Source organism: Hydractinia symbiolongicarpus, chromosome 15, assembly GCF_029227915.1.
Source record: "Hydractinia symbiolongicarpus strain clone_291-10 chromosome 15, HSymV2.1, whole genome shotgun sequence".
NCBI lineage: Eukaryota > Metazoa > Cnidaria > Hydrozoa > Anthoathecata > Hydractiniidae > Hydractinia > Hydractinia symbiolongicarpus.
The window spans coordinates 10,176,296-10,189,647 of NC_079889.1; the positions used below are offsets into that span (position 1 = coordinate 10,176,296).

Sequence of the window (13,352 nt, forward strand, 5' to 3'; positions counted from 1 at the left end):
ATCCCTAGCACCTTTCACAAGTAACTCGATTGCTCTTACGAAGTTCTATATCAGTACCTGACTAGAAAGCAATATGACAAACAAGGAGCCTTAAGAACAGTCAAGCAAAAAACAAAAAACAGATTATGCGTTCTACAGTAGCACCGGCCATTTTATGGTTGTGGCAGGGTAAGGAGGTTTAGTCAGTGCTAGCGTGGAACTAATGTGGGCTAGAATTTTTAAATTCTGTTAAAATGGATTGGTCAAGCTACCATCCATGGCCACCTGATCATGGACACATGTAATTTTTACTTTTTAAGATGGTGGGCAAGACATACTATTGTAACACGTGACTCGGAAACTTTAGAGTGTAGCATGCTTGCGCATAAACTAAGAAATAACGATGTTTAACTTTTAACCACTTTAAAAGTACCCTCAACTGTAGACACGTTTACTTAACAAGCGCCGAGATGGGTACCCAGAAACGACGTTCCAGCAATTTTAAGGATGTTCAAGATTTATCTTGTTTTAGACTGTTTTAAAATAAAGCTTTTAAACGACATTAAAATTGGAAATAATTGGCCATTTTTTATATCCTACAAACAAATTCCTAAAAACCAAAGTCCTTTTGTTTTTGGAAACTTTTCGCGAAGGAAATTATCTTACCGAAAAAGTCATTTACAGTAATTTCACGAAGATATTTCGCAATTTAACAATTTTATTCTATTCGCTTAATTTGTGGATTTTAATCTTTGAGAAAAATAATCAAGTTAAAGGGAACACCTGGTGTTGCATGACTTTATATTCACGCAGAAAAAACAAAATAAAATTTAAAAGAATATCGAGTATTTAATTCATCCTTTGTTATTTGCAGGACCATAGAAAAACCCATAATGAAATTTCTTTTTTAAACCAGACGCCCAGACAGTTTTATTTGTTCCGAATGACGTTTTAACGAAAGTCTCCATAAAATGGAAACTAAATTATGTAAAAACACTTTTTATTTTGCGGATTTGGGGTATGTTAGCATGATTCTTTATGAATTAGAAGTGCGATTTTGATACAAGACGCCCTTTAACGCCTTGCGTAGTTTTAACGCCCTATTCTAATTGTCCTATTAAAAATTTTTGGCTAACTTTTTTAAATTTCTGTGTCAACCTTGATTTTTACCCAATGAATGACTATATCTGCTATCAAACACTAAAAAAAGAGGGTCTGCGAAGTACAAAACAGAAATTAATCATCTCTTAGGCGTCCCTAAGTCGTACACCTCTAATACGTCCCTAAGGCGTACATCTCTAAGGCTTTCCTAAGACGTACACCTTCTTAAAGCGGACAAAATTATGTGATGCAAGTTTTTGCTTAAGGAAGGACGATTCGCTGTCTCCAAAAATTCGGAAAAAAAACTTTTCGTTAATTACCGCAACCAACAACGAAGTGTCACAATACAGAAATTTGTTAAACTTTTGTCTAAATATAGTGCATTGGTTGGCAACTTTGTCCCTATCGTGTCAGAGAAGATACAAGATCCCTAGGAACGAGTTTGCTTTAATTGTAACATCTTAGAGAGATAGCAGGGTTAAAAGTTGTTAAAAGAATTAGGACCCACCTTTACCAATAAACCTAAATGTGCCGAAAGCTGATTTTGATAAATTCAATTTTTGAACATTGATGAACGCCCAATGCTACTGACTATAAAAATATACCTGCTTAAAAATTTTGATAAATCATCAAACATGGAGGTATATATACCTTCACACATCGGCATTACTCGTGAATTTTAATAAACAGGCATTTATTCTCTGAAAGTCAAAAAATACACCAAACATTACATTCAATTCCACGAATGAAATTGCAATTTATCTCCCACAGGAATTGGTCCAAAGTTTTACGCAGCAAGATAGGCAACAATATTAAAATTGTCGTCAACTCACAATTTTACCAACTGTCCCAACTCGGCTTTACTTATATATATATATAAAAATATTTGGCTATGACATGAGGCAAGTAAATCTTGCGCAACTTCTAGTATTATTTCAACCTCCACCCCAGGGCGTGTTGTAAATTTTTTCACACGGAGACGGCACAAAGATACAAGATGTCCTGGGAATGAGGTTGGTATTATGTAAGTATTCGCAAGGCATATTTTGTTGCGGTTATCATAATGACATTTTTTACTGATATAAAAATTAAAACTACACAGGCTGTGCAAGTTATCTTTCTTATAAATAATCCAACACGTGTTTTTACATCTGGTTCTATCTCAACAGCCATGTGTGTAATTTACACGCGACCGCAATATATGCAACAGTGTTTGTAACAAGAATAGCAAAGCGGACATGCTGCCGGGTCGTTAATTTATTATTAATTACATTAATTACTTGCTTTAATAACACTAATTTAAAGGAGTGATTACTTTTACAAATCGTGTGAACTTAGTGGCTATAATTTATAGACCAGATATTGTAAAACGCTTACGTTAAGTCTCTAAAATACTGCGACCCTGTGATTTTCGGGCAAGGAGAATATGTGGCGCACGAGAAGATGAAGAAGAAGAAGAAGAAGAAGAAGAAGAAGAAGAAGAAGAAGAAGAAGAAGAAGAAGAAGAAGAAGAAGAAGAAGAAGAAGAAGAAGAAGAAGAAGAAGAAGAAGAAGAAGAAGAAGAAGAAGAAGAAGAAGAAGAAGAAGAAGAAGAAGAAGAAGAAGAAGAAGAAGAAGAAGAAGAAGAAGAAGAAGAAGAAGAAGAAGAAGAAGAAGAAGAAGAAGAAGAAGAAGAAGAAGAAGAAGAAGAAGAAGAAGAAGAAGAAGAAGAAGAAGAAAAATTATTGACATCAATGAGTAATGTCAAATATCCCTTCTTTTCCTCCTTAATATCCTGTGTTACAATTTTTATTTTAAAATCTAAGCCCACTCCTACGATGACAACAAATACACACACTTATTTAATCTTCTTTACAAAGAATTTAACAAACGCGTTAATCCTCGCTTAATCATGTAACTTTTCCGTTGCTTTGTACGATCTGTTCTGGTCTGTCATTTATTTGCACGATGTGTAATACACTTACATAAACATTGGATTGACAGGACGATGGATGGTTTTGTTACAATTAATACGCTAATGATTTTTTAACGAGCCAATAATATATAATTGTTACCAACGCGAGAAGGATGTGTTCTGCTGGATTTAATGAAATGTAAATCAGGGGGTAAAAAATGATATGCAGAAAACGTGCGAACAAGCTGTTAAGGATTAAAAATTTATAGTCAGCATTTGATGTTCTTCGTATGACTTCTCAAATCCTTTGTGATGTTTTTTTCGGAATAAGATAAAAACTGATTTTTTTATGATCTGTTTAAGATATATATTTATATATAACCTGCAATAATTTTAACTGACTTTATGTAAGTTTTCCTCTAAATAACATCAATTTGACATGGCAATATGGTGTTGATGTGGTGTTTGTGGATATAATACAGTGCTAGAGCTAACTAATTATTTTTGTAAACAATACTGTCCTTCTTGAAGACACGCCTTGACTCTAAATTCCCTCTCCTCACCAGGAACTTTTCTATCTCACGTTCATTGCAAGCTTGAAATAGAGTAAGTCCACTGGCATGCACGATATTGATTCTAAGAGACTTGAGAAAGGCTGTGCGCTTCTTCTTCACAAGTAACTTGAACATGAAATCTATCTATCTACCCTATCTTATTTCGTACCCTAAATATGCTTTTTAATTACGTAATAAATATCTTTTCTACTCAACTACTCCATATTAATAGCCGTATGCTGTCTGTCTCTGCGCAAAATGGTACCTCAAGTAGCGACCCACATGAAATGCGGTATATGGAGGACGGGTTACTGAGTAGTTTTAAATATTTTTGGAGACAACACCTATTATCCGAGCCTTAACTTTCTTATAAGGATAGCTGTAAAAGAAACGAAGCTAAATAATTAAAAAAAGATCTATTGAGAAGACAGTAACGGCTGTCCTTTTACCTAATAAAGTCGCTCGAAATACCTGGACGTTATTTTCCCATGTTTAATGACAACAATTTGCCTTAATTCCTCGTTACCTACGATAAAAAATCGTTGGAAGAAGCAAAAAGACAAAGATAAGGATTAAAGAACTTACTACCAAGGGAAATAACATTATTTGAATGCTGATTAAAGAAAATTAATGCATGCCCTAAACGTCATACACGCCCGTACATGCCGGTAGATTATTGTGGATGACTTCATTTGCACTGATGAATCGATAATAGATAAGATTCTTTGTATCATCACGAAACCTTTCATCCATAAACGTCATAAGTGTCTAAAAAGTTTTCTGAGCTTTTTATAACAAATATAAAAGAAAACTTTTGTAACAGAGATTCTTGTTGAGGTATCAATGCATTGTGCATTCCGAGAGAATGAGTAAACAAATGTGACAATATCGTTGTCATATGTTTCCACCTGACAACGCCAGCAGTAGTGTTAACAACAACAACAAAAAACAACAACAACAACAACAACAACAACAGCAATAACAATAACAATGACAAAATCAACACCAGCGATCAACAGCGAAATTTTCAGATCGTCTCTTCTTCTGTAGCTACAAAACAAGCACCACCATTTAACAAAATTATCATCTACCATTTTGATGATGTAATATTTACATTACTACAAAAAAAACCTCAACGAAGAACAGCGTATATTTTAAAATACACACGAAGGAGGGTAACACATCAGACATGAATGCACCATATAAGGGAAATAAACATTTCAAAGCTCACGATGTTAACCCCCCTGTTTTGATAATGTAATTATTTGATTTGACAAGTGATGTAACTGCGACATGGAATAATCCACTTGTCGCAGTTGGAGTTTATTTTTATGCGCTCACAAACAGTGGAAGTATAAGTTCTATCATAACAAAGAAGTAAGCCTGAACTGAGTTGGGGATATTTTCTTTCTTGAGGACAGTTGTTTTCCTAATCTCACGCTGAAGATAGAGGAAGAATAACCACTGGTTATATTATAAGATTAAATAACGATTTTGTTAGAATATATATAAATACAGCCTCGTAGATGGACATTCACTTGGTGTCGTGATTTGTGAATAGTGAAGAAGACTTGTGCGAATAGCTTAACAAGTGTCAAAATTATTCACTGTCGTGCGTGTTAATTTTACTTAAGTGTGTACGCAGATTAAAAGAGGATATAAAGCTGCATTTACATTACGATTTTTTATTTTGATACGATGACTTCGACGCTGCTACAAAGCAATTGGTTGAATATGACACCGAGGGATATCAGCAAATTTTTGTTTAATTCACTGAACAAGCAAGAAAAACAGGTTTGTTTACTTTTCATATATATATATATATATTATATTTCTTTGTCTTTTTATTTATTTCGTATGTATTATCTATATTAAACTAAAGTCATCGTATACATTGTATATCATTACTTAATTAACATCACACGTTAAAAAAAAGTTTATGAAAAAAATTTTTGCTATAAAAAGCTGTTATCGTACTAAAAAAGTTAAATATTAACAATTAATAAAAAAAATAAAAATTTTAACAAAGACTGAATTTATTCGGACAAAAATAAGAGATTGAATTAAAATATATATATATACGAAAAAAATATGGAAATAAGCAAAATATAACTTTACGTCTCCCACGTGTATGTTTTTTTTTTATCTGAGCAAATGATCAAAAATCCAGCAAAGGAAGATAACAAGGGAGGTCTGGGGAAGAGCAAGCATTTTAGTGATAAGGAAATCATCTCATCCTCAAACGAGCGTCTAATGACGAGAATTTATATTTTTAATTACATCATTTTATAAATTTTTTTCTTTTTAATTTATTTCCATATTTTTTTACTTTCGTCAGACAAGAGAGATGTTTATGAAGAAAACAAGTGCGGTTTTTTTACTATTTTTTTTTTTGTTCGAGTTATATACAAGCCGTAATTTTTAACTTCCTTTCCCCTTTCATTCTATTTGTCAATAAAGGGAAGCAGAGAAAATAGTATAATTTAATATCAACATAAAGACTTAATTGTTCTATAACAATTGTCTGGACTGCGTTTGATGAATTAACGCACAAAAATTTCTTTATATGCTTGCTACATCAAGCTCGAGCGAACTTACAGCTGTCTCATTTTTCTGTCATTATAATACTACACGTTACCTTAAAGGGAAATGAGCGAGTCAATTTAGAAAATTTTGCATATGAACACATTTGAGAATTTTAACGAAGCAGTTAGCATGTTAACAAGAATAGTCAAAAAACAAATCAAGTGGTGTCATGTTACAATTTATACGAAAATATGATTTATTTGATGTCAACAAAATCAATAAATTATTCAAATACGGGGAACTTAAATTCGCCAGTCATACTGCGGTAATTTCTTACCGGTTTCAATAAAAAGTATGGTTAATTCTCCTACATAAAAATTTTGTTTTAACATGTTTTAATGAAGAATTGTTTATGTTCAAACATTTTTCGGTCTATCTTTTCTTTGAAAATTTTGTTTCCCTCTCAAGAAAAAAAATTCAAAAAATGATTAATGCAGTTTTACCTCGATTATTTGTTACAATCTAACAATCTAACTCTGATTTAACAGTCCATTAACAGGTCATTATTTTACCCGTCATGCATTACGTGTGATTATCCCTTCGTCGTCGAAAATGTATTGATCACTTTTTAGAAAAGACATATAACCTTATTTACTTAACACGTAGGTTATTTTGCGCCCTTTTGAGCTTCAATTAAACATCACGATGAAGTACTGGCTATTTTCACAGTTCCTTATCACATTAGGCGACCGACGATATGTTTAAAGACATAACATTTTATCACCTCTCGCCTTAAACTTCTCAAAACAAGATTTTTTAAAAGCGAGACGGCTGTAGCATAGTCTTTTTGTGATTTCAAAAAAAAAAAAAAAATCCTCGGATTTATTCTAAGCCACAATTTTTGGAAATTTCAACCTCCATTTCAGGATCAGTTGTCCTTTTGTATATCCCACGGCAAGCTCAGCGGCAATGAGAGAGACAAAAAGCTCGGGGACGAGGTTGTTAAAATGTAGAATGAGTAAACGTTTCTTTAATGTTTAATTCAAACCTGTACTCAATGACAAAGTCACCGCACCGGTCTCTCTTCCGCGCCTATTGTGTTAACATGTCTTTTTAACATTTACGCGGTTTTTTACATGAAGCCACATCATACGGTGTACGTGTTTATTATTATTTCACAAGTGGATATTTCATACACGTCTGTGTGTTTGCGAATAATAACAAAAAACTTTAAAAAAGTGTCTTTGTTTAGTAAGTTAGGGTTTACGTCTTTTTTTCCCGCCATATTTTAAGATCGGCACATACGACCTCCTCCACAGGAGCTTTTTGCTTGCAAAAGCCAAAAACACGTCCACTTTTCAGTTCTTAATCCTTCTTGTGTTTATACTGTGAAACTTAATATTTCTTTATGACTGTTTCACATGTTGACTGGCTGTGAAGAAATTGGAAAGACGTTCTTTGTTTATATTTCATATTATTTAATTATTTGATCTTAAAATTACTCATTTTAAGAAAAGATTTGAACAGTAGCAAACTCAGTCAGCACTCTTCGGGTGAGTGCCTAGATAAATAAAGCATATAACCAGCGTAGTTCCTGGGGCTTTTCTCTTTTTCTGTCATTCTGAAGAGGTTGAGCCGAATCTAAAAGTTAAAAGTCAGAGAGAGAAAATTAGGAAAACAATACTTTAATATGGCTCGCGAGGGTATGATATGTGGCGAAAACGAAAAATAAGGCCCGGGAAAGAGATTAAAAACATGTTTGCTTAATAAACGAAATGTTAACTTTTAATAAAGTTTAACCAGCCTCGTCCTTAGCACTTTCTCTATAAATTATTGGAAAAAAAAGGCCCTTGAAACGAGGTTAATATCAAATGATTTTGAGATATCAGTGAATGAAAAGTCAAATTTAGTTGTTATTTGTCTTAAGGTCATTAATCAGTACTACGTTTACTTAAATTCATTAAGCAATACCCCCTTTGTTTCTTCTTATCTTAGACAGAAAATTTAGCTAATTTGCAAAGGAAAGGAAGCGCTAATTAACGAGGGCGTTAGTCTCCGCCCTTAATGTCGTTAGCGTACATTTTATAGAGGTTTAGATATGTTCTAATTTAAACTTTTGACTATTTTTTTTTTCTGCCGTTGCGAAGTGTTATCTGTGTATACTTAAACAACCGAGACACAGCGAGACAAATTTGGTTATGGTATGAAGTCTCACTGTAAAACAACATTGCAAACATTTTACTATGACTGTGAAATAATAATAAGCGAGGCATAAGAAAATAAATACGGCTTTGTTTATACTTTTAAAATTATGTTTATGTATAGTTTGCAAAGTTAAGATATTAAAGCCTTGTTTGGAAAAGACTTCGATCAATCTGGTTCTTTAAAAACTGTTTGTAAGATCGGATTATTGGATTAATTTAAAGGTTTCCCTCGAGTGTGTGCAAACATAGCCTGGTGAAAAATCTGATTGTGGAAAGTTCAGGAATAACAAATTCCCTGTTAAAGCTTTTCACTTAAATTCAGCGGGGATTTTCTGCGATAATGGCGCCACAGCTATGGTACTGTTATCTTTTGGTATTTTAAGCATAAACAAATAAACAAACATGGTAGCACTCATGGCAAATAAACACACCCTTTTCTGTTGACCGCAACAGAAAACATTTAATATCTTTAATCTCTTGTTTTATGTTTGCTACCAGACTACTTATAAATGATGACATTTTAAAAGTTTTGACAGTAAAAAGTATCGCGGGAGCTTTCTAACGGAGCTTCATTCACTAATTCCTTTAAAATATGACAAACGCTTTGTTAATTTTCAAGCCTATTTCAAGGACCTCTTACTCAACAGAGAAAAGAAGGACCTTAGCGATGACTTTTCGTTTGGCCGTTGCAATTTGCTATCTGCCAACCTCGTGCCCAGGATTTTTCAATCTTTATATACTTGGACCACCGTTTTAATATGTAAAGCGTAACAAGTCCTGGGTACGAGGTTTGCAATCTGTGTTAAATTAACTTATAAGTCCATAATTTATTCTTCAACTGCTTCCGGTTCAGTAAAAATCTTTTCTTATTGGCAAAAAGCATGTTGTTGATTATAGACCTCAATTGATGTATATGTGATGTTTAAAGACATCAAGTGATGTGTACATAACTCTCTTTCTTTCTTTATACTGCGTGCAATGTTATGAGAGAACAGTTGAGATTTCTCATAAATAAAACAACGTTACTAATCGAGATGCGATCTAAATAACTGAGAGATAACCCACTTAACTAAAAATTCCTAAGTAACAGCTCACGAAATATTATGACGTCACAATGTTTGCAATATATTGTCATGATTGCGGACATAATAATGACATTGTGTCTTTTAATGACAGCTGGATTTGACAGCTGGATTTCCATTGCCGTATGTTATGTGACGTGGGCCAGTGTTTCTTCGTTTTGAGTACTCCAATAGAGTTCGAGTTAGTTCCTTAAGAGCTAATGGCGAGTTAACCAAGTTCCTTCGTACGGTTTTTACTGCCACCTTTGAACCCATAAGGTGTATTTCTAGAGGCGTGAAAGTTTAATTAACATTAGCGATAAGAAATTTTTAAGCGAAAATTGCTTAAATCTTTAGCGTCGTAGAAATGCCAAAAAAAGAAAACTAAGGAGAAGGTTGCAAAATTCTATGACAACAGCTAATTGATGTAGCATAGTGTGAAATGTGACTTTATGTACACAACAAATTAATTTGAAACAGCCTGCAATCGACAAAGCGACATCAGACATATTACATGACATTAAATATAAAACCAGACACTTCCACATAACGACATACCTACTGCCTTAGTCAATGCAATTTAAAATTGCGGAATTATAGTATTCATTAAAACATAGTCTGGAATTTTTACTGGTTTTTATTAAGCAAATTTAATTTCCTTTTTAGGCTCCATTGCAGCAGTCCCAACATGATTTGTTTAACGCTTTTTCGACTGACTTACTAAGAACCATTGACGAAACATATGCGCCTCGCCAACCCAGTTACCGTAAGAGTAAAGACATAACAGACGTGATATACAGAGAGACAATGAACCATCAACCCAACCCATACGCTCGTCACTCATACACTCCATCAAGCTCTGTTTCAAATGACAGCGGCTACAAAAGTGCGTATGACGTCTACCGTTCAAGTCCTGAATCGTTCGAAAGCTTAGACTTTTTTAAAGAGGATGCCTCTTTGACGTCACCAAGTAGCCATGATGGATTCAGTTCCCGATCGGATTATTCGGGTTCTTTAAGTCCGGATAGTTTCGATTTTGAGTTTAACCTCCAGCAATCTTTTCTTCAAAGAGAAAAGAGAGTTCGAAAACCACCAGAGGGATATCTATGTCACCTTTGCTTTTGCAAGGGACACTACATTAAAGATTGCCCCGAGGTAAGAAACACGATATGGTATCGTCCAATCTCCTCCCAGGACTGCTTTCTTGTTAAACATCAGAAAGCGAAAAACAATCTCTAGGGAGGAGATTGAGTATCAAATAATGCATTTACATAAAACACTTATGTTGTTAAAATTTTATTATAAGAAATACGTTTATAAGAACGAACTACGAAGATTATAAGGAATTTCAGCTTAAAACTGCTGAAATATGGCGAAACTAAAAAAAAAAAAAAATCAATAAATTAACCGGGACCTTGCTAAAAAAGAAACTTAAGGTTGTACTTTTTAAAAAGTCTCCTACGCTAAGCCGAAAAGTTCTAAAAAGCGTAATAATCATTAACGCTCCGATTTGTCTTTTTTAGGCTAGACCCAAAGGAGAAGGGCTCACACCATACCAAGGAAAGAAAAGATGCTTTGGCGAATACAAATGCCCCTCGTGCAAGCGCAAATGGATGAGTGGTAATTCGTGGTCAAACATGGGACAAAGTTGTATCAAATGCTCTATTCTTGTTTATCCACACAAACAGAGACCCCTTGACAAACCTGATGGTCTCGATGTCTCGGATCAAACAAAAGAACATCCACAAACGCTGTGCGAAAAATGCAAAACTCTTGGTTATTATTGTCGCAGGGCGTCAAGTTGAATAATCGGGTCAAACCGGTGACAATATACCAGAAAAAATTTGTAAATAAATTTAAAAATACTTGAGGGACTGGGAATGAATTGCAAGTTAAATTAATTGTTGTCTGCACGCATATTTTTAATTAGTTTTTTGACAGCTAATGGTCTGAGTGAGAAAAGTTATTTCTGGGATATTCAAACATGAACTTTATTTAAAACTGCTCTTTCTAGGGCCAGAGGTGGGTTAAGCGAAGATACCACAACCCTCCTTTCTTCAGTGAGAGCGTAGATAGCATCGAAAACTTTGATTTGTTTCTAACATTTGAACAGATTTTGAGTCAATATGGAGATCTTAAATTTGGAAAATTTTAGCCACCCCAAACCATGGTCAGTATCCTTAGCCACTATTTTGGACCCTCAAGTTTTGAAACCCATTCAGCAGTCCTTATTTTTAAAGCTTCTATCTTTCCAACAGCTTAAAAAAACAAGACGTCATTTTCTTTAATTTTTTTTAACTTTTAAGAATATATTAAAAGAATTTTTCTTTTTTCTTTTGCATTGGATGCATGCACCAGGATAACATATAAATCCCATTTAAACATGGTGCGTGTGTCCAGTGTAACTAATAGATATATTATGATAGAATTCTCAAAGCTATTTAATAAGTGTATAATATTAATTTTTGTATGTTTGGCCAGTGATGTGTGCTATTTTTTTGCGATTACTCCTCCTGATAAAACAACACAGGCAAACACTTTTAAGGGAGGTGCGCTCACCATGTATAATTTATTATTTTGTATTTAATTATTTTTTACTGATACTTTGTATGTATACGTGGAAAGTGTGACCAGGGAATCTGTTAAAAAGTTTATTTTTTCTATATTTCGAGATTCGAATTTAAATTATATATTGCTTAAATTATGCGGTATAAATTATAACCATTTACTATAAATATTATGTATAAGGGAGATAGTTTGATTACAATATTACGGAGATATCCTATATATAACAGAGATTTATTTTCTATACGACGGGGGATTTAGACATTGTTTTTTACAATCTAATTTTTACATCCATTTTTTTTTACTTGTCGTAGAAAAGCAACATTTGAACCCAATCTTATAAATATAGCAAATTAGTTTCCAAGCCTCTACCCTAGATGATTTAGACATGATGATGTATATGTGTTATGTTGATGATATTTTTACATGAAGTAGTCATGAAGTGTTATTAGAGTATATGTTATTATGATGAAGGTTTTATGATGAAGAATAAAAGTTGAATACTTATAACTGACAAATCATTCAGTTTTATTCTAGTGTCAATTAGCTAAAGTCACGGTGCTTATTAAATACCATAATACATTCAATCATTCTTAAGCTCGTTAATACGTTACTCTTTGGACGCTGCGCTCTCACCCTCATAAAAAGCGACAACAGGTCCTGGATTCGAGGTTGCTCATTTTGCGGCGGTGATCATTATCGGCCCTCATAACGTTGGCCTTATTGGCGTGTGGCGGAATTAGGGCGGGCGCTATAAGGGCCAAAAAGGTTACTGGCTTTGAAGTTTTCATTCCATTGACACATGCACACTTTTGAGAATAGGTCACGGTCATTCAGTTCCGCCTGTACACGGGAAATTCAGTCTGCGCATGCGCTAACTTTTGAAATCTCAAAACGCAAAAATTCCGTGGCAATGATGACGTCATAATCTCGACATACCTGACTTAACATGCTAAATTACAAGGCATAATGCTAAAATATTGTTTACTTTGTATTTTATTATAATAAGTGTGGCCAAGGCTCCGTATAAACACTGCAAACGACGGGTTGGCTTTTGTTGTGGCAACGTAAACGAAAGGGTTTATTTATCCGACAAATTTGTAGAATTCCTATATTCTACCAAAATTTGAGAGAGAACTAAAGTTTTTTACACAATAAAGTATATATATTTTGAAAAGGCTTCGCACCATACCTAGGTATGGTGCGAAGCCTGAGGAGGGGGGGGGGGGGGTACTAGCTTAAGTGCTACCTTAATTGAATGAATTTCCACTAGAATTAAATTCTCGATTTTGCGAATATTTAGGCTTTTTGCGAAGTGCTGCTATCACCATACTCGAAAATATGTTCTTGCGAATTTTTGTCGATTTGATCATTTCTGAAATTAAATTCTTGCAAAATTCATTTTTTTAAACTTGTTTCTAGCATATTTAGGAATTTTAAACCATTGTTCAGCGTAAATTCAGCAATT

General features: G+C 33.8%; 1 protein-coding gene across 1 annotated transcript; it reads left to right on the top strand.

Annotated features, from left to right (window-relative positions):
* Positions 1–4,843: 4,843 nt before the first annotated feature.
* Positions 4,844–12,949, top strand: LOC130629015 (uncharacterized). Its single transcript, XM_057442105.1, has 3 exons — positions 4,844–5,322; positions 9,986–10,474; positions 10,843–12,949. The coding sequence occupies exons 1-3, from the start codon at positions 5,227–5,229 to the stop codon at positions 11,122–11,124; spliced, it is 867 nt and encodes a 288-aa protein (XP_057298088.1). The 5' UTR covers positions 4,844–5,226; the 3' UTR covers positions 11,125–12,949.
* Positions 12,950–13,352: the final 403 nt, after the last annotated feature.